Here is a 22,514-nt window from a genome sequence, read left to right on the forward strand (position 1 = left end):
TGGGATAACAGCAGAGGATGGGTGGTGTCGGGTTGATCAGATTAGACACAGGCCCAAGGGCCCACACCCACGGGAGAGTCCAGCTGGCTGACCACTGAAGCTCCTGGAGGATTTGCTTCTGCCACCATTGCCCATTAGACTCCCCATTGGGCTTCTGGGTGGTGGTGGATAACAGTTCTCCCTCCAACCCCCAGTTTGGCATCCACCTGGTCTGATTCATCCTCTGATCAACAAACCTTTTAAGAACAGAGGGTATAGGTGCCTTGATCTACCCAGAGAAGGAGGCAGTAGAGTTAAGATCATTATCTTCCAGATATGGACCTTCCCCACTGGTCTTTGTGACATTAGGTATTGTTGCTTGAGAGATGCCCAATCATTTTATCCTTGGCAGAGTTTTTCCTTTGTAATGGTACCTGGCCTGCTAGAGCCTGAGTAAGGTGCCTTGTCTCCGAGTACCCTACTCTGTATTGTCTGGTTTGAAACAGAAGCTCCCTATCACAGTAACTATCTGAGCAGTTGCTGCTCAAGTCTCCGAACTCCACTTTTGTTGCACCTGGATATTCCTTGGGACTAGCTATGGCAATGGCAGTTACACTTCTTACCTTTGTAGGATACATAGCTTTGGTGTAGAAATAGGCAAAGAGTAGATTCCCCCACAAATGGTAGAGCTTGTATAACCTTTATATATACTATGACCTAACTCTTGTGGGTACTCTGGGTGAGCTAAATTCCTGCTGAGAACTAGAAGGGTGAGGGGGAACTCTGAGAGGGCCTGGGAAACTCACCCCTTCCCCAGAAAGAATTACGTGTTTGGCATCAGGCAGCCATTGCAGCACACTTCCTTAAAAGGTGGTTGTCTCATAATTGATCAGTTGGCATAGTTGCCTCTGCTATCCCATGCTCTGTATTAGGTCTGAAGTGGGGCTGCATTGTCATCTTCTTCCTGCCCTGTTTATAGAGGAGGGAATTGGGAATGAGCACTGTGTCACCAGCATCCTCCACTGGATCAGCTGTAAAGGTTTCTCCTGTAGATGCCTTGGCACCTGGCCACACTCAAAACTCACCTGTTCATCCTTGGAAAAGGGTGCTTAGCCTGTGAAAAGGCTTCATTTCTGGCCAGAGAATGTTGGGGGAAAGAAATATATATAGACATCACTAAATATATAGGCATCACTTTGGCAAGGAGTTCAACAAGACCCTTGCTTCCCTGCCATTAGAGAGCCAGCGTGATGTAGTGGTTAGAGTGCTGGACTAGGACTGGGGAGACCTGAATTCAAATCCCCATTCAGCCATGATACTTGCTGGGTGACTCTGGGCCAGTCACTTCTCTCTCAGCCTAACCTACTTCACAGGGTTGTTGTGAAAGAGAAACTTAAGTATGTAGTACACTGCTCTGGGCTTTTTGGAGGAAGATCGGGATATAAATGTTGTAGTAGTAGTAATTAATTAATTAATTAATTAATTAGGATTGATCTGGGTAGGAATTTTGGATTCTTGGATGGCTTTATACAGGAATTTAGGTCCTCACTCTTGCTACAAAAGGTGGCACTCTCCCAACAGTTTGACTGTGTCCTCCAAGAGCAGGGGGCAGGAAAAGAGTGACAGAACAAATAAAACTGTTAAATAAATATATAAGACATTTTGAAAGCTCACTCTTATCTTTTTCCTAGATTGAAGCCTGCAATAAAGAAGCAGAAAAGATAGAATCGCTGATCAACTCAGACAGTCCAGCATTAGCATCCCATGTACCACTCTCGGCACTTATAGCAGCCCAGGTGGAAGTTTCATTCAAGATATCGTCTTCTTGTAATCAAGGCATGCCAGCACTGCACATGCTCTTCTGGAGTCTTATGCTCACTTTCTCAGCCACAGTATGTAATACATAGTGGCAGTGAAAAGTGTAATTGCTTGAATGGGTTTTTGTATGTGTATTTGTTTTTTTGTTTTTTTGCGATGGACATTCAGAAATGTTGACGTATTAGTAATGTAACATATATATATATACCTGAGAGTAAATTACATGGCTAGTGCGATTGTTTCATACAATGCTAGCAACATTTATTGCAATATTAGCGTATTATCTGGCATAATCTTAAGGAAAACCTTTTTAATTTACAAAAAAAAAAAAAATCAAAGAATTGGCCATGCATAATTTACCTTGGAAACAGGGGTGGTTTTTTTTAGTTGAAGGGTTATGATAGAGCAAACAGTGTGCTGCTTGTGTCCAAAATTGTCTCCATCTTTGGTCAGGAAGATTTTGAAGGTTTTTGTTGTACTTCAAAAACCAGTAAAACCTTTCTGACCAAATATAATAGCAGGGCAAAAGAAACAAGTGTATCTCTACACATTGGACACTGGTGGCTCTAACATACTGCCTTAAAATCTCTGAAAACAGCATATAGTTTATCTCAGCCTTCATCTGCAGCCAAGAACATAGGGATCAGTGGAATTTAAGCAGCCTAGCTGCTGACTTCCAGCCGTGTGGCCTGACCCTGTGCATGGTGACTTGGAAGTAAGCTCTACTTAATCCAGTGGTGCTCACCCCCAAGTAAGTATGCATAGAATTGCAGCCATTTAAGATATGCAGAGATAAGGTGATATTTCAAAGTACACACACTGCACTTGATCCAAAGATAGTCATGCATGACCAGAAGCTGGGCACGACTAGTAGTACGTGGGGGAACCCACATGTTGAGGCCTCAGGCAGCACAGAAGGATAGGCAGTCCCATCCATATCAAAAGGCAGATGGGAATGTTCACCCTCATCTACACTAGAAAGGGATGCTGAAAATGCATGTCGCTGTCCCCCAATTTGCACCCACATGCACCCGTGGAGGTCAGCTTCCATGCAGCGGCATCCAGGACTAGGCCGTGCGTTGGGAAGGTGATTCTTTTGATTTGTCCAGTGCACACGTTTGCACATGCAGAACAACTCTTCCACACTTGCCAGCTCTGTAGTGTGCCGGCAAGTATATTTGGGTGACTGTTTTGTTACCCCAAAGGAGGAAATGGTTGTGGAACTATTTTTTTATTTTCAGCCATAGACAAATATTGTATAAGATTATTGAAAAGTATTATTTTTATATTACTTAGAGGTATATCATTCAATGATAAGCATACCTATTTTTAACATCAATTTCAGAAGGAAACAAATTGCTGCTACTTAACTAATTTACCAAAAAAGAATTGAATAACTTTTTGTGTAAATACGTTATATATTTTATTGTGAAGAGAATAGCCATGGGCCTGAGTCTGTAAAAAGTGACATGTTGGAGTCTCACATTCTGCATGCACAGAAGGGTTTGCAGAGTATCGGCCCCTCAATTGCCAATCATGTTTTAAGCTAGTACTTACGTAAGAAATGTATGCAATGTACAGACTGATGATACAAATACCGTTTACTCTTCTTTTTAGAAACAAAGTAATGAAGAATTTTAAGCTATTTATACATGTTGGTCTAAAGATTGCAGTGTTTGCATATTATCTGATTAAGTTTACAGTTTTAGTATGGTGTTTTTATACAAAGCATCTATTTTAATTCTTAGGGCACAACCAGCAGGAAGGTCTCCTGTACAAGTCTTATTAAAATGAATGGGAGTTTCATTTAAGTGCACCCCCACTCCCATTCATTTCAGTGAGGTCTATGCAGGCATTGATTACACCAGAAAACAATGTTGATGTGGCAGCGGGCAGGAGGCACAGAATGGGCAAACCGAATTTCAGAGGGATGCGCTTTTGTTCCACAAGCTAGATTTCAAAAAGACAAATAATATTATATGTTCCACACTAAGGCTTCCATCCTAATCATAAGCAGAAGTGAGCCCATGGGGAACTGCTCTTTGTATAACGATTGTTTGTTTTAAAGCACTCTCAGTATGTGAAAAGTGCCTTTCCTTCAAGTATCTCTCCAACAGTGGGCGGGGCGGCAGGGAGGGGGGGAGAGACATGCCTCTGGTGCCGCTTACATATACAGGGAGCCTTCTTGTTGGGTTGCACCCTTTCTGTTTTTGTGCACCTGAACTTTATCTACATGAAGTATTTTGTATCAGTATTATGACAGCCAGCTTTTGAAATGTACACAGTTAGCATGATCTTTGCCAAAGCTGTACTTTTAAAAAGTGGCACTGAAAATTATTTTCAACATCTACGTGTATTAAGTGTTTTGTTTGATTCTTATATGCCCCCTGTAATGCAATATGAAAACTTCTATTTTAATAAAAAGAATTTTTATTTTCTCATGTGCCATTAAATATATATATATATTTATATATATATATGCAGCTTTTCACAATCAAATGTATAAAATGGTTCATTTTAATGGCTTCTGCCATTATTCCCAATGGCAGTAGTGATTACGACAGATGCAGAGGCTGGTCGACCTGTTGGGGGGCCACTGGGTAAAGCCACTTCGAATTACACTCGTGGCATGAGAGAAGCAGCCCCTCCCCTCTGCTCTCAGGGTTTTTTTTGTACAGGTTCACATTTCATGCCTCCATTTTTTCCTTCTAGCCAATGGGCGGGGGAGGGGGGAGAGTGAGTGTGTGTTTGGGAGCTCCATGGGGAGGACCACAATGTTGCCTTCCAGACTTCATGTCCTAGACTGGCAGCATTTGTAGACTCTTAACAAATTTCTTCCCTTTTTTCACGCACATGCATGGTGTGCTTTACATCGGTTTGTTAGTAAAACCCCATTTTTAACCGGTGAAAACCTTAAGCAAGCAGACTAATATTGTTCAAAAAGTCAACTTGAGCATACACAGAGGTTTTGTAACTTAAATTTAATGACTCTATGTCAGTGCTTCTCCCTATTTGCCCTGACATTTTCAGGAAAACCCACTTAAAACCAGGATTAAAAAACCCCAGAAATACATCGAGACAAGCTAGAATTTGGAAGATAAAGCCTGATTTCTGTGTTGGGGTGTTTCCAAAGATCTTGAATGGACATTGGGGTAAGTTTGGCCGGTGTGAACGCAGACACTCTCTTCCGAAGGAGATTCGCGGTAACAGCCCTGTGGAAACGCTCTATGCCCACCATAGCATACAGAGGCGTATCTCGGGACAATAGCGCCTAGGGCAAGCACTGAAATTGCGCCCCCTGTCCAAACATCTGACACCCATCTTTCAGATAACTTTACCATAATATCAGCTGAAAAATACAAGTCAAGCTTGTTAATCTTTTAATATTTCAAAAACTATATGGCAGTGGACATAGCCAGACCAAAAAATGATGGAAAACTACAAATTTCAGTATGCTGGAGCTCATGAAATACCCAAATACTATGTGGAGGTATATTTGGAAAACTAAACAGAAGTGCCTATCTAATTCTCTACTATGCACTGTAGCATCACTATTACATAAGTTTTAAAAATAAATGGAGAATTTGACTTTTCCCAGATACTCTGAAAATAATTAAAGGATATGCAGAGTAAACTGCGTCACTGCTTGGAATATATGCTAGTATTTCAGACAGTTAAAATGAGAGAAAGAGAGCAAGAAACTCCCAGTGGGCCTTAAAACTAAGGATTTCACACTGATTCAAACTCACCATTAATAGCCATATTATTAAGACATCATATTTAACTCACTTATCACAAGAAGCAAAGTAAGAGCAAATGAATACAATCCTAGGTCATAAGCTTCAGCTCAGTATTCACAAGCCCTGATTCTCTGTACATCGTGCCAATCTGAATACGTGTACAGTGACTTATTATTATTTATTTAAAAAAACAATTCACCTGTAGCCCCTTCGAGGGGCTTCCTAAAGGCCATGAGGGGGTCTGCAAAGGTTCCCCTTCCCCCTCTGGCCTCTAGGGCCTCGCAGGGACCATTTGAGCATGTGTGGTGGCCATTTTTTAAAATATTTTTTTTAAATGGCTGAAAACAAAATGGCTTCCACGCATGCTCAAATGACCTCTGCGAGGCCTGGCATGGCCTAGGGACTCACAGAGGCCATTTGAGCATGCACAGTGGCCATTTTGATTTTGGTGGTAATTTTTAAATTTTTTTTAATTTTAAAAAGTGGCGCCCCCCTTCAAGTGGTGCCCAGGGCATGTGCCCTGCCTGCCCTACCCTAGATACGTCCCTGCTCCCACGAGTGCAATGGAGCAGCAGCAGTCTGGATGCTGACATGGATTCACATGTGCCTTGTCAGCACTGGTATCAACCAGTGTCTTTATGCCGCCTTTATGCATTATATATTTTGTATACATTCCTATGGCAAAATACATGTCTTGCTACATTGTATTCATGACAGAATCATGCCATCTTCTCCATAACTGGCCATTGATAGCCCCTGATATAGTTTGATTGATTGGTCGGTCAATAAAAGATATTACAAAAACAGCAAAAAATGCTAGTGCTGTTTCCTTTTAAGGAAATTGAAGTGTGCTCCTTGGACTGCCAGGTAAGCATACTTGGAATCAGTGTCCTTGAAAGCATATTATGTGTACAAATAAGCCCTATTCACAAGTTACGTTCAATGCACAAACAATGGTACACTTCATATCTGTAGCCTGTGTTTGAGGGGCCTGTACTCAGGTCCACCTTTTAAATGAATGCATGTACAAACATTCACAGAAAAATGTGTACATGTGTAGCATCTGTAACATCTGAACATAATCTAACATCTGAATAGGGCTAACATCTGATGGCATTTTCAGCTCAGTACAGAAAGGAGTGCTTACACATGCATTGTAGAATGTGGAGTTGGTTTTATCACCTTTTTGAGACAGAGGAAGCTACTTATGGATGTGGATTTTAAAACATCAGCACATGTGGTACAAGAAGTCCATATAGAGTTTTGTGACCCATTCTTTGCATTTGTGCACCTTTTGGAAGTTTGGAACTCATGAAACTATAAAACGAAGTGATTATTGAAAGAATAGTTGGGTGCTTTTAGATTTTATGTATTAGCCCATATGAAATATTAACATAATGGGTATTATTGGTTATTTTAATGTGTATGTATATGTGAATTTTGATGATTTTAAGGATTTATGTATTGATTTGAGTATATATGTGGGTAATTCCAAAACCGTATATCCAGCAACTTTCATCCTTTGGTATGTTTTGAGAAAAATCCTTACAATATTAGGTTGCAGTTGAATGTGTCCCCTTAATGTCTTTTTACAGATTTATTTAATATTGCATAGAGCAAAGGTTTTGTGTGGGTGGGTTCTTGTGGTGCAATATAGAGTTTCTATTGGACTCACCTAGGTCCTTATTCTTTTTGTGGCCATTCTTTCACCTGAAACATGTCCTTTATTTTTATTTATTTTTTGTGGGGGGGGACTCTTTAAAAAGTTGAAAAACTTCTGTGGAGAGGGGTGGGGAAGTTGGCCTCATGATTGTAAACTATGAGAGCAGGTCCGCCCTTCCCCGTGCCAGGGATGCACCTAGGCAATTGGGGTGCCTCCAGCAGCCACCCTGCGCCCGCCATGCCATGCCTCTGTTTTTTGTTTTTGCATAATTCAAGCCACCATGGCATGTGTGTGGCTGAGGGGTGGGCCAGGGGGTGAGCTGAGCAGGACTTGCCTCCCACCCCCCCCGGTGGTGGTGACCGGAGTGACCACTCGGCCTGTCCATTAGGCCCAGAGGCTCTTATTTACTGTGAGGTGCTACAGCACACCGGTGCAGTTAAAATAGATTGCCACAAGCCCATGATGCCACGCGCTGGAGCGCCTCGCAGTTATCAAGAGCCACTGGGCTGAATAGACAAGCCCAGCGGTCACTTCGGACAACACCGGGGGAGCAGGTAGGCAAGTCTTGCTAAGCTCACTCCCCAGCTGCCACTCCTCGCTTAAATTATACAAAACAAAAACACCGGACGTACGGTATGGCGAGGCGGGCACAGGTGGTTGCAGGAGGGCCCCCCCTGACTATTTGGAGTCTGCCCCTGGAGGCCATGGACCAGGGCCCCAATGTCCGGGGGTAAGAGCGCCTCTCCGCCCCCCACCCTACCAACCAGTCAATCCTCAAGGAAAAGCATTCTGAGCAAAACACACACTGAGCAAAGTGACTTTCAACAGCAACTGAGTGCTTCCGTATTTCTATGTGACACCTTTTTGCTTCCTGATAAAATAATATACTGGAGAGTAATTGCAGTGCTGTTGGTGGTGGCAGCAGCCAGGGATACATACCAGCTGACAGAATGTCAACAAAACATTAAGCAAAAGCACTTCCAACAACAACATATGGTTTAACTATAGTGGCAGAAATAATAGCTGTAAGGAGGCAATCGCTAGAATGCCTAAAAATGTAAGAGTAGCATCTTTAGCGGGATTCATCCATCCCCTGTGGGGCCATGAGCTACCATGGTGGGTCTTTTGAGAGGACAGAAAGGAGGTCCCTTTGTCCAATGTTCATTTTAATGTGCAGTACATCAAAATATATGCAGCAGAAACTAAGATTTTGTACAGTTGGGCCTATTGAGTTTAATAAGGATGTGGGTTGTTTTCTAAGAAGAAACAGAGGGGGCGGGGATAATTGTTTGCTTTCCATTGTCATAACCTTATACAAAAAGTACATTACAGCCTTCTGTTGCGCCCTCTCATTCTTTGTGGGACATCTTCATTTTTTGTGCTTCACCTCTTTCTTTGTCCTTCTTATTTCCCCTCCCTCCCTCTCGGTCACTTTCAGTTCATTCGCCTTTTTCCTTCTGTAAGCAAATTCTGAAGGAAGGGGATGCTTGTGTGTAGGGGTGAGCTGCAGCCGCTGCTTGTGCAGTTGGACACAAAGTTTATAATAAACCTGCATGCTTCCTCTGTAACATGTAAGAATGCAAAGGCAACAGCCGCACCCACTGCATGTCCCCAGCATCTGGGATTCTGCCTGTGCACCTGGAGGTTCTCTATAGCCATCATGACTAATAGCCACAGAGGGATCTCTCCTCCTCCGTGAATGTTTCTAACCCCTTTTCAAGCCCATCTAAGCCAGTGGTCATCACTGCATCTAGAGGTGGTGAGTTCCACAAGTTAATTGGCTTTCTTTTTGTGTATCCTGAACAGAGATGGGCCTCAGTGCTGAATGTGATTTAGAGGAATTTCCTAGCTAAAGGACTTCAGCAAGTGATTAGGTGGAAATCTAATCTAAGTGATTAGGTGGGAAATTAGCTGGGGATATGCAATGGATGTGGCTGTTGCCTTTGCCCTCTTACATGTTACAGAGGACTCATGCAAGGCTTATTATAAACTTTGTGTCCAACTGTACAAGCAGCAGCTGCAGCCCACCCCTATCCACAAGCATCCCCTTCCTTCAGAATTTGTTAACAGAAGGGGAAAGTCAAATGAATAGAAAGTGACATGTGGGGAGCAGGGAGGGCAGGACTGGGATGACTCGCCCCTGGTGCTCTGACACTTTGAGCTGCACCCCCAAGACAGTGTTTGGATTCAAACCAGAGCCAGCATGACCAGTAACAGTAACTTGTGACTTCACAGTCAGCCACAGAATTCTGCCATCATGGTTCCCCTTGGAAACCTGCAAAGATTCTGCAGCAGGCTCACTTCGCAGTGTTTTAGATTAGCTGAAGCATCTTCGATAAATTGGCTGTCTTCGGCTGTCAGTTTATTAGCAGCTTATCAGCTTAGTTGTCAAGATGGGTGGCTGTTGGTCATGTGTGGCCTGCAGGTAAGTCTCTGGCATGGTGGGTGAAGCAAAATCTAATGGCGGTGTGGACTTGGTTTTTAAAGATGCCCTTCCGTTGTTTTAGCCTGTCTGGGCAGATAACTGAAGCCCAGCCTGCTGTGTTCACACGTGTTTGTGCTCCTTGTGGGAACTTCAGTGGTCACAAGTTCACCACCACTATTCACACCACACAGCTTCTCCTTGAAATGCAGGCGGCCCTTGAAGGTCACCTGCTTGGCTGATTTCCACTGTGTTTCTTAAGCTTGGAGGTCCTAGAACGGTGAAGCTGTATCACTCAGGAGCTACTGGCTGGCTCCTGTGGGCCCACTTGGGGGGTTGTGGGGAAATCCTGCCCACCAGTTGAAGCTGACTTCAAAAGCTGCCCCAGCACCCCCATGTTATTTCCAAGAACATGCCTAACCTTTTCTTCTTTCATGTTCCCATAGGTCTCACCCAGAGGCAGAACCAAAGTGAGTTGCTCTCTTCTCTACCCTTATTATTTCCTTGACTCCTCTTAATGCTTTTGGCTCTGGTGTGGCCAGCTGATGGGATGGGGGGGGAGTGATGAGGGGGAGGTGTTCAGACATAGCCCAAACCCAGGTGTGGCATATATTGCCTCATCAAGGTGAGCCCATCTCCTTTCCATGTTCAGAATGCCAGTAATTGGCTGCTGAATCAAATGCCAATTTCATCAACTGTCCCCTTGATACCTTTGGCAGGCTGCCTCCCTCCTATTTAAAACACAAAACAGCATGTATGTGTCCCTTGGGGGGGGGACTTTTTAAAAAGTGGGGAAACTACACTGGAGAGGGGTGGGAAAGCTGGCCTCATGACTGTGAACTACGAGAGCAGGCCCACCCCCCGCCCCGCCACAACCAGTCAATCCTCAATGAAAAATACTCTGAGCAAAATGCAGTAAGCGACATTCAACAGCAATTACATTCACTGCTCCCAACTATAGAATCACCCAAAATTAGCAGGACCAGCTAGAAGGATTAGGGGAGGGGACATACTTGGCTGCATGTGAATTAAAATTAGAGGGAGGGCACATACTAGTAATACCCCTAGTAATACTAGTAATACCCTTAGTATTACTGGGGGAGGAGACCCTCTCTTTCCTGTGATTTGCTACTAAAAATATTTCTCCTTCTCTCTGCAGGGATGAAGATGAAGAGGGGGCACTGACAGGTAAGTGGATGATGAGAGTGCCTGCTTCTCCTTAGGGCTCCCCAGCCCCCCAGGGAAAGCCTCCTTGGAGAACTGTTTCTCTTAGACAATGGAGAGAGATGGGCAGACATCCATCTGATGGATGGATATCAGGAGGGCAGGTTCAGCCACCTCTATCCTTTGCTGTTGATGCAGCCGAAAGTGTTAGAGGAGATGGGGGTGGGGCTCTGTGAGTCACATCTAGCTATCCTCCATTCGAGGAGGAGATGGGGAAAGGACTGTGGCAGCAGGCAGGTAGGTTTGGTCATTCTCCTTTAGAGGTTGTGCACTTTTGAAAAAGTCCTGCAAGAACCCTTTGCCCACACCCAGCCCCAAAACATCCTCTGGGTCTTTTTCTCCCTGCCTTCAAGAAGAGGAAGCTAATTATTTCCAAAGTATCTCATTTTTTGACAATTACATGGGTCAAGATGGAATTGGAGGATCACCTGAAAACAAGGGCAACATTTCCTGGCCAATGTGCTCTGAGCTTGGTTCAAAGAGACTCTTTCTTTCTCCGACCACAGTTTTCTACCTCTAGGAGCCAGGCCCGCATTCCTGAGATCACAGCTATGCTTCCTGCTTATGGCATCCAGGCAGATTTTCAAGACCCCCCCCACCCAACTAGGCCAAGAGGCTGTAACTGGGGGTTGGTTCGTGAACCAGAGATAGTCCATGTCAACCATCAGCTCCCATTCTGCTCAAAGGAGAAGCTTCTTTCCTCACACAGAAGGGAGATCCCATAGCCCAGTAGTGGAACAATTGCTTTGCATGCACAAGGTCTCCTGTTGAGACTTCTTCATCTTCTGTTAAAGGATCTTAGCTAGCTAGGAAAAGGCCTCTGCCCAAGAGCGGATGCCAGCCAGAGTAGGGCAAAGAGAGCCAAGAGTATGACTTGGTAGAAGGCAGCTGCACTTGTATGTACAGCAGACAGAGCCTGGCCATTGCACTCCCTTCTGAAGTGTACATGGTGAGGGCGGTCTTGCCAGTCAGTGCTATGCAATGTACTCCTCTTCATTCCTTGCTTGTTTCCTTGGGTGGCCCACCTCACCCACAATCCCAGGCTACTTCCCACCTGGCTAACCTAGGCAGAAAAGGGAGGCCATTTCTATAAGGACTACAAGCCACGATCATTTCCTGATTCCTGATTTATTTCCTCTCTTTCAGTTCATACCAGAAACCCAACCCATGTGGCACCATTTTCTGGGGGACTCCCCAATGTTTTGGGGGACACTCTGGGGAAAGAGCTCATTGAGGAACCCTCCATGCCAGAACCCCTTCCAGCACCTCGCATCACCAACAAAATCCTTGGGGAAGAGCTCACTGAGGAACCTTCTGTGACAGAACCCCTTCCAGCACCTCGCATGACCAATGACATCCTGGCGGAAGCGCTCATTGAGGAACCCTCCATGCCAGAACCACTTCCATCACCTCGCATGACCAATGACATCCTGGGGGAAGAGCTCACTGAGGAACCCTCCATGCCAGAACCTCTTCCAGCACCTCATATCACCAACACCATCCTGGGGAAAGAGCTCACTGAGGAACCCTTCATGCCAGAACCACTTCGAGCACCTCGCATCACCAATGACATTCTGGGGGAAGAGCTCACTGAGGAATCCTCCATTCCAGCACCCCGTCCAGCACCTCACATCAGCAACAACATCCTGGGGGAAGCGCTCATTGAGGAACCGTCCATTCCAGAAACCCTTCCAGCACCTCACATCACCAACAAGATCCTGGGGGAAGCGCCCATTGAGGAACCCTCCGTGCCAGAACCCCTTCCAGCACCTCGCATCACCAACAACATTCTGGGCGAAGTGCTCATTGAGGAAACCTCGATGCCAGGGCCCCTTCCAACACCTTGCATCACCAATGACCTACTGGTGAAAGTGCTCATTGGGGATACCTCAGTGCCAGGTCCTTCCATCCTCACAGCCACTCCAAAGGAAGCAGCTTCTGTGCCAGAGCCCTTACTAGAGCCTTCCAGTGCTGATAATTATCTTCAGCAAGAAGTAGAACTCCTCAAAGGGTTACAGCATGACTATGGCCAGCAGCGTAAGTATTATGACACCTCAGAAACCTTTTGCATATACACCCAGCACAAAGATCAGCTGCAGTTTTGATACCCAGCCCAGATGATGGACTACGCCCTAACACTGCCCTTTGTGCAGGTCACCAGCACTCAGCCTGGTCAGCACATACAACATTTGTTCCTTTTTGTTCTCTTTGTTGCAGAACTGAGGGTTCGCCACATTTCCGAACAGTTCCCTCGTTCTCTCCAGGCCATCAACCTGCAAACTGGACACATGCGGACAAGGCTCATCCGCAGTGAAGCTCGGCTGCAGCTTTGGGAAAGGGAAGGTATGTTCACAGCATGCCCCTGAAATTGCTGCTGGGCTAAGAACGGCTCTTTTGTTTATTTCATGTTGAAATGCTTGATTTGAGTCTGCATCTAAGGTTTCGGGGGTAGGCCTGTGAGTGGGTTGTCAGTGCTTGCTGAAGTGTTCCTTAGTTTTCTGTCTTTCATGTGTCCAAGCTCCAGTGCCTGTAATCCAAGCAGCTTCTCAGAGTGAGCAGTGAGGGCAAGTGATGGTGGGTGTGGTAGGATGTCAGCCTTCGCAGCTGACCTCCTGCTTCTTCTCTCTTGCAGATGTTCCTGCAGGCCCTGCTGCTCTTCTCCAGCCCTCTGGGTCTGATTCATCATTGTCTTCTGCCTCCCTTGAGGTTGCCTCCATCCCACCCTCCACCTCCACCTCTTCCCTCCTCCTGCATCCCTCTCCACCTCCTCCTCCTTTCCCACCTCCTCTGGAGCCGGACCTCAGCAATGTGAAAGAAACTCTGCAGAGTTTGGTAGAGATGCAGGTCCATCAGCTGCGTGACCGTAAGTCTCACAGAGGCAGCACTCCATAACCTCTACCTTTTCCATCCTCATTGTGATTCTACAATCTAAAAAACTTATAGTCTAAAAACAGAGACAGGGATACAATAGAAGAAGTAGAGGGAAACTGAGGTGGGGGCAAGTGGGGGAAAGATGTGTATGTATTTCAGCTGCACCTCCTTAGGACCAGGAAGACCCAGGTTTGAATTCTCATCCAGTCATGAAACTCTCTGGGTGACTTTGGGCCAGTCACTTGTCCCACAGCCTAACTTACCTCTTAGGGTTATTGTGAGGAAAAAATAACCATGTATAAACCTCCCTGAGCTGCTTGAGGAAGAGCAGAATATGAATGCTAAAAGGAAAAAAAATATCAGCCCTTTTGAGTTTAAGCTGAGATGAAACAGGAAACCAAGGAGGATGATATACAATTGTGCATATTGCAAATCCTCCTTATAGTGTCATCAATGTACATGGGCAAAAGTTCCCTGCAACCAGGAGCATACAGTCTAAAGTTTGGCTTTGGAGAGAGAAGTGAGGAAGAGGAGGAATGGGAGAGGAAAGCATAAGGGGCATTCAATTCAAGGCGATGGAGCTGCCTCTACTGAGGCATTACGCCAAAGGCTGCGCAGTGGAGGTGGGTTTTCAGGTATCATTGGAGGGATAGGAGAGAGACGAGGGGCCACATCTGAGTGGCTGTTCCAGACCCAAGGGTCAGCGAGAGGGAAGAGAAAGAGTTGTTTTAGAGAGCAGGAGACCTTCAGGTGGCTCCTGAAGACAGAGAAGCTGGAAGAGCAAAAATCAACCTGACGAGGTGCAAGTTCACCGGCGGGGGTGGTGGTACATAGCCATGGAGGGTTTTCAAGACAGAGAGGAGGAGTCTGTGCTGGGCATGGAAGGGGACTAGAAGTCCGTGCAGGGACTGACATGGTGGAGGACAGGCCCCTTCACCCTGTTTGTTTTCTCTCCTTCAAGGCCAAAGAGACCTCCGCAGCTGCCAGGAATGCTTACAAAGCTTCAAGGCACTGAGGGGACAATTGAGGCAGCTAAGGAGCAGACTGGCCAGGGTGGAAGCCACTATGGGGATCGTGGTTCCTCCAAGGGAGCTGGACGTTGCTGAGGAAGAAGGGGAAGGCAAATTAAAAGAGACAACTGTGCTACTATTTGATATATGATATACATAAGTAGCAATAAAATGCTGTGTATATATTTTTTAAAAATTAAATATTTGTTTTAATAGGATGTAGAGATAGAAAAGCAATAAAACTAGCATATTTATTGTTTAAAAAATAAAATGTTTTATTTTAAAGAAAATACATTTGTCTTGCTTTGAATATTCTTTGGGTATAGTTGGGTAAAAAGGTCTTTGGGTCAGCTACAGAAAAGACTCTCTTGGCCAGTCTACTCAGGGCCAAGAGATGTTTGAGAGGTTCAAGATGTAGCTCAAGATAGACAGTTCCTTGCCAGGAGGCTCATACAGAGCTTGTCTGCCCCAACATGTATGGCTAGGAGGCTGGATTTTGGCCCTGAAAAAGGGATCTGCCCCGTGTGGAAGAGGATGGAATGGTGATGCGGAAGAGGAAGCTTGATTTAGGGCAGGGCTGCACAACTCCAGCCCTCCAACTGCTGTTTGGCTACAGTTCCCATCAACCCTGACTATTGGCTACTGTGACTACTGGGGACTATGGGAGCTGTAATCAAACAACAGCTGGAAGGCCCAAGTTCGAGGCCAAATGTTATTCTCCAGCCCTCTTATTTTCCACCAAGAGCCAAAGCAGCAGCTGGAGGCTTAGATCCAGGCAGAGTCAAACTGAGTGACTGATTTGGCCCTGGGGGAACAGCTAGGAGGTGGCACCTCCATTTCCTTTGCAGGAAGAAAAGCCGTGGGGGTGGCTCTCTGTAGAGTATGACAGGAAAGAACCAAAAAAAGGCAGCCTCCATATCAGGCCACCTCCCAGGACCTTCCAGCCTTGCTTGTACTCTGGCAGAAGAACCCAAGGAGACCACCTTCATATCATGAGAGCTCTGTATCAGACCTCCACCCAGGGCAATCCATCCCTGCTGATACTTCAGGGAAAGAAAATGAAGAGGCCCCCTACATAGCAGGCCTCCTCCCAAATGCAGGATCAGCAATGAGATTATACCTTTAGCCTCCAGGCTGTTTTTCTGCTGGAGAAGAGAGAAGAAGGAAAGCCTGAAAGACAGCACTTGTCACTGCAGATGTTAGAGTTGATATGACAATGAAATAAGACAGCAATGCAGGGACCACTGCATTAGCTACACAACTCAGTGGTCGAATGCCTGTCCTTGACCATCTCTAACAGCCCTTAAAGATGGTCAAGTGTAAGGACAAGAATATGTTTGCTCGAGGCTCATTGTGCATGCACTGAGAAGAATCATTAGAATCAACAGAAGATGCCTTCTTAATGGGATACATTGGGCTGAGTGTTTGCACCTAGAACAACACATCACCATGGGAGTGCTGTGCCCATGAATGCAGTAATGCAAAGAGGTGATGTTTCAGACAAATGGTGCGCCTGATTCAGACAGCTCTAGGCAACAAGCTTGATACTCTGGCAATGATTCAGGAATATCACCCAATCTTCAATGTCAGTTTCCTTTTAAAAGTGAAGAGAGAGTTTCTGTAATCCTGACACCATTACTACATTTTATTAACATTATGCTAACTGGATGGTCATACATTGATTTTCTTAAAAGGATTCAATTTCCTGGCCAGAGTGACCAACATTTAGTCTACTAATTGTTTTAACTTAAGAGAAATAAACAGCTCCAGGAGATATGACTGTTTTGGATGCCCCTTAATAAAAATGGAACTACTTTTATAGAATTTCCTTATTTTACCAAGACCAGATGGCTGAATGTTGAAAGCACATTTAGCAAATAGTCTCTCTCTCTCTCTCTCTTTTCTTCCGATAGAGAATAGTTCATATCTGTATTAATATATGCCAGCCCAGGGCCAACTCCAAAAGTAAATGGGATATTTGGCCCAGGGGTCGGGGAGCCAACAAATCAGCAGCTGAAAGTCCCTTGCTGTTGCCTAGCAACTAATACACATCCCTTTGCCTTGGCTCAGCAAAATTGCCAAATCAGATCTCAACATGGATATCACAAGCCACTGCACACCTAACAATGACAGTGCCTGCAACGAGGCAAGAAAGCATGCATCTTGTCAAGAGAAAGGCACACCACCTACATTCAAGGGTGGAACTTGGGGGGGGCAGCCAGGGCACATGCCCTAGGCACCACTGAGGAGGGGGCGCCACACCAATTCCTGCCACCCCCACCCCATTGCCCACCGGCCCGGCCCCAGGGCCCCTCAGCCACTTGCCATCCTGCTTGCCTTGCCCTCCGGCTCTGGCCTAGGATCCAAGCGGCCTGCAAACTGCAGAGAGCTCTTCTTCTCTCCCTGCCTCTCAGCTGATTGGTAGGTGGGCGGGGCTTCCAGAGAGGCCTCCCTTCTCCCTGAAGCCTGAACTTGGCATTCCCCCGCAAGCCAGGAAGGAGACAGGATGGAAGAGTTCTCTGCAGCAGATTCTCTGCCCAGACCATCCAACACAGCTTTTGCAAGGTAGACTGTGAATTCCTTTTTGTGGTTACCCTCCCCCCACCCCAGGTATATAGGGATCTGCTTGCCATAGGGCTTTGATATGGGGAGGGGGGGAGACTGAGAAGTCTCTGAATATTTAATTAAAAACAGATTGAAAAATTTCTGGCTTTAAATTTCTGGCTTTTTACTATCTAAAAAGGCCTATTGCTTGTTTCATGGCAGAAAATTACAAAAACTTCTGGAACAAACAATATTATATTCATTCATTCATGTATAAATGCACTTATGTTCAAGTTGTTTTGCAACCCAGAAGGTCTGAGTGAGAACTGTGAAGCATGTGTTGTGCTTTTATTTTATTTTATTTTATTTTACTTGTGTGTGAACTGCTGCCCAATAACTCGCAGGGACTTCAGGGTAAATCTGGCCAACATGTGAATGCAGCACCTCCATTCCAGAGGGGATGTGTGTTAAAGGGCTTTAAAAGCCTCCTGTGAAAAACCTCCTGGAATCAAACTTTACTGAATTTGTTCAAGAATTCTGAGAAAACAAACATAGGTTCACCCTGCATGGTTGAAAGTCTCCTTTGCTAATCTGCAGCAAGGGGGCCATTTTAATAATTAGTGTTTCTGGTGTGTTCTAGGCATTAAAAGTAGCACAAATATATAGTACTCAATGTATCCTCTATAATAAAAGCCTTGCCTGTCCGTCCGTGTCACCCAGGTGTGTGTCCGTGTCTCCATCGGCCGTTCTGGGCATGCGCAGAGCGCATGCCCAGTACGGCCAAGGCAAAAACGGACACAGGCACCAGGCAGCCATGTTGGTTGCTTGCCCGGCCACGGAGATGACAAAGGCGGCCACGGGGAGGACAGAGGCGGCAGTACCTTGCCCAGCCGTGGAGATGACAAAGGCGGCCACGGGGATGGCAGAAACGGCTGCGGTGGCCTCAGGGAGGCAGAGGCGGCGGCAGCTCCAGGCCAGCTGCGGAGATCGGAGAGGCGACGCAGGGTCTGGCCCGCCCGCCAAAAAGAGCAGAGACGGCGGCAAAGGGTCCGGAAAGAAAGGAAGAGAGACAGAAATAAAAAAGAAACAAACAAACGAACAAAAAGGCAAGAGAAAGGTAGAAGGATTAAGGGGGGGGGACCTAGCACCCGTTATTATAACGGGCTTAAAAATACTAGTATCACTATTTATTGTGAAGTGTCTGTGTGTGTATTCAGTGAAATGTATTTCCAGGCAGCATACGTATTTTGAAAGACCTGACTTAAATCCTTGGGGGCCTGTGGTGTGTGGAGGCCCTGGACTTTGAGGGGCTGGGGGCCCATTGTGAAATCTCATCTTGGCCCATTCCAACCTTGCTATGCCCCTGGCGGTCACTACACATGGGTTTCTGCACAGCACCTGCACAGAAGAAACTTCCATGTAGAAAATGTGTCTCTTGTAAATTGACCCTGAATTTTCCATCCATGACTGGGATATCTGAGAGTTAGAATCAATAATAAAAGAACAGCACACTGCTTGTGATGGGAAGGGGCAAATTACAATGATTTCTTAGTCCGGCAGGGGCTTGTTTTGGCCCTGGCAGAACTTGGCTGTCTGCTCCTGTTGAAAATTCCTCTATCTAGTGTGGCAAACTAATGTATCCTCCTCCCTCCTGGTGTCAAAGTAAGCACTAGTGTGGTGAATGCACATATACCCCATCATGAGCCAACAGTCATCATAAGACAAAGGCTGGCAGGAATCATTCACTGGTTTATAGACACACACACCTCACCACCTTCTTCTTCCCCTATTTTGCTAGTGGCTATGTGGGCAGGTGATCCTCTAGTCTAGGACAAAGTCATGTTTTTTAAAAAGCATGATATGAGACAGAGAAAATGACACTTGGAATCCTCACATAACTCCTGACTGTTGTTCTAAGTATTTTACAGAGATGGCTCATGTTTTCAGGTTTTGATCAACAACCATGCCTAGATAGTACAGTGTTCCTTTTAACAGGGATTCCCAGATATTGTTGACTACAAGTCCCATCATTCCTGTTTGGACAAGGGTGCAATTTCAGTGCTTGCCCTAGGCGCTATTTTCCCTAGATACGCCTCTGACAGCAAGGTACTCACAATCTCAAAGGAAATGACAGAAACATTAAAACGGTGGACTGCATAAGATAACTTACAGAAGAGAATAACTTTACAACCTCCACAACCAACGATCATGATGATATATGATGCATCTCTAATAGGCTGGGTGGCTCATTGCTTAGGTCAGAGGATAAAAGTAAAATGGATGAAGGAACACTACAGTTTACACATAAACTACTGGCAGAACTACAGGTATTGAAGTCCCATTGCTTTCATTCTGTTGCTCAGCAGAAAAATTGTGCAAATGGCTGTGGACAATATTACAGCAGTAGCATACGTCAACAAGCAAGGGGCTACTATATCCAGATCCCTATGCCTCTTTGTTAGGACTCTATGGGATTGGTGCATTCTCAACAAAAATCTTTCCAACTACAATACATATCCAAAGCAGCAAGAACATTATTGTAGATGAACTGAGCAGGAATCATCACCGCCCACAAATTGAGTCTATCATACAGCCACTCATACATAACATACATATTCCAATCTTCAGAGAATGAGGCTTCCCAAGAATAGACTTGTTTGTGGTTAGACAAAACAGCCTGGTGTAGGCTGATAGCCAGCATGGTGTAGTGGTTAGAGTGCTGGACTAGGACCAGGGAGACCTGAGTTCAAACCCCACTCAGCCATGATACTAGCTGGGTGACTCTGGGCCAGTCACATCTCTCTCAGCCTAACCTACTTCACAGGGTTGTTGTGAGGATAAACTTAAGTATGTAGTACACCGCTCTGGGCTCCTTGGAGGAGGAGCGGGATATAAATGTAAAAATAAAAAATAAAATAAATAAATACTTTCCTTTCACTGGCTCTACAACTGGACTAAATTTGGCTCTGAACTCCACAAGTTAGTTTTCTTGCACCTCAAATGTTCATGCATCTGCCATCTTGGCTTGGGGTGGATGACAGCATTACAAACTACACCACTGAGGTGTCCTGGTGTGTCACTCACTACAACTGTACCTAATTTAGTTCAAATCAGTTAGTCTACACACCTCAAATGTTCATGCATCTGCTATCTTGGATTGGGGTAGATGACAGCATCACAAACTACGCCATTGAGGTGTCCCTGTGTGTCACTCACTGCAACTATACCAAATTTGGTTTAAATTGGTTAGGGAGTCCACAAATTAGCCCGCTTGTGCCGCAGATGTTCACATGGCCACCATCTTGAATTGGAGTGGATGACATCATCACACTCCATACCATTTGGGCATCCCTATGTGTCTCTATAGTTGTAGGAAATTTGGTTGAAATCAGTTAGGCAGTTCACAAGTTAGCCCACCTGTGCCTCAAAAGTGTATGTGTCCGCCGTCTTGGTTCGGGGTGGATGACATCATCACAAACGATGCCGTTGATGTCTCCCTCTGTGTCCCTACAACTGCACCCAATTTGATTCACATTGGTCCAGGCGTTGCAAAGTTGCTGGTGGGGGGACACACAAAAAGAATGCTGGGTGGTCTCATAAGCCTACTGGAAAGTTGGCTAAAAAGTGCAACTTTTACTGCTCAGGTGCAGGACAAGGAAAGGGTTCTCTGGAAGATGTGTTCATTCTACCATGGACAGATGGTCTTCACTATCTATTCTCATCTTTCCCACTGATTTCAAGTCTGTCAAACAAGATAATCGAACAAACTGCAGTCTAAAAATACCCTGGTGGCCGCATCAGTTATGGTTTTCAGTTATCAAAGTTGACACAGTTTTCAAAGAATACTTACTGAATGTCATCATTGGCTCCAGATCTTCTATCCCAGGATAGGACTCAGGTCTTCCACCGTGATGTCAATCTCCTGAGATTAACAGTGTGGAAAATAGAGAGTTAGAACACTATTAAGATCTACTACAGAACATCTTAGTTAATGCAAGGAAACCATCTGCAAGGAGGTCTTATGCTTTTAAATGGAAATGTTTCACTGCATATGCATCTAGGCTAGGCCTGCACAACACAAGGCCTGGGGGCTGGATCCGGCCTGCAGGGACTTTTTTGCTTGCCCTGGGATGGCCCAGAGCTTTGTGGTGCCTGAGGTGAGATGCAAAACATGATGGCCTTGTCCCATGGCCCTGGTGGGAGGGGCACCCCCCCCTTCAAAATTAACCTTTGCAAGCTTTGGGAACTAATAATTGCTTTCATTAACATTTTAATGAGTAACCAATACTTTTCATTTATATTTAATGATTAATTTTAATGTAATTATTAATGTGCTGAACATTTACCTTGGCCGCACCCCCACCATGTCATGGCTGGTTCAGGCCCACCTAAGCATGCCTTCGGAAGATCATCACACTCACTGGATGCAAGGAGAGCACTGGCTTTTTACTTAGACAGAACTAAGATTTTCAGAAGGGACAAATCCCTTTTCATTTCATTTAAAGGATCTAACAAAGGAAATGGAGTTACTATTCATGTTGGATATTAGTAAATTAGCTTATGAACAGCAGCATTTAAAAGTGCCAGAATTGATTAAGGCATATTCAACTAAATCAATGAGTTCTTCTGCTAAATGCCTCTCAGGTATAACCATTAGAGACATTTGCAAAGTCTGGTCTTCAGAAATTCCATTTGTTAAACATTACACCGTGGACACCAAGTGGGCAGAGGGCACATTGTTTGGTAGATCTGTGCTGAAAGAGGTGCTACGATAACACACCTGCACCCACCACTATGAAGTTAAGCCAGCTACTTTCCAATATGTATGAATGAACAGAGGATCACGACAAGGATAAATATGTTGCTTACTTGTAACTAGTGATCCTTGAGAGATCCTCTGGAATTCATACTACCCACTCAGCCACCCACTGCTGATGTGTTTTTACAAAGTTCTCACACTTATCTTTAGTCTTCCTTGGTTGGCGGATGATCTTCTGGCTCTCAGCAGTTGTTCAGGAACTGGGGAGTTAGATGCTCTAGCCATCCAGAATAATGAACATCGCGCCCACATGCAGCTGACATCAGAGTGTCATATGGAGCTTGAGAATTTTTCCTTGGGTTCTTAAAGGCACAGGTGCATTCCAATATGTATGAATTCCAGAAGATCACTCAAGGATCACTTGTTACAGGTAAGCAGCCTGTCGTTTTTTGTTTGCTCACTAGATATCTGAAATTTGTTTGCC

At 45.2% G+C, this 22,514-nt stretch overlaps 2 protein-coding genes across 6 annotated transcripts in view; both read left to right on the plus strand.

Moving 5' to 3' along the window:
* RECK (reversion inducing cysteine rich protein with kazal motifs) overlaps nucleotides 1-4,235 on the plus strand; it is a 95,586-nt gene extending 91,351 nt beyond the window's left edge. For all 5 annotated transcript variants that reach the window (XM_053263467.1, XM_053263462.1, XM_053263464.1 and 2 more), the window contains one exon: nucleotides 1,671-4,235. In XM_053263467.1, coding sequence (XP_053119442.1) covers nucleotides 1,671-1,886 — 216 coding nt within the window. In that variant the 3' untranslated portion in view covers nucleotides 1,887-4,235. The remainder of the gene's footprint in view (nucleotides 1-1,670) is intronic.
* Nucleotides 4,236-10,791: 6,556 nt separating this feature from the next.
* LOC128330483 (magnetosome-associated protein MamJ-like) lies at nucleotides 10,792-15,011 on the plus strand. Its single transcript, XM_053263468.1, has 5 exons — nucleotides 10,792-10,810; nucleotides 11,993-12,883; nucleotides 13,064-13,189; nucleotides 13,479-13,709; nucleotides 14,679-15,011. Exons 2-5 carry the CDS (start codon nucleotides 12,091-12,093, stop codon nucleotides 14,876-14,878), a joined length of 1,350 nt encoding a protein of 449 aa, XP_053119443.1. The 5' UTR covers nucleotides 10,792-10,810; nucleotides 11,993-12,090; the 3' UTR covers nucleotides 14,879-15,011.
* The last annotated feature ends 7,503 nt before the right edge of the window (nucleotides 15,012-22,514 follow it).

This window comes from Hemicordylus capensis, chromosome 6 (genome assembly GCF_027244095.1).
Source record: "Hemicordylus capensis ecotype Gifberg chromosome 6, rHemCap1.1.pri, whole genome shotgun sequence".
NCBI classification, from domain to species: Eukaryota; Metazoa; Chordata; class Lepidosauria; order Squamata; family Cordylidae; genus Hemicordylus; species Hemicordylus capensis.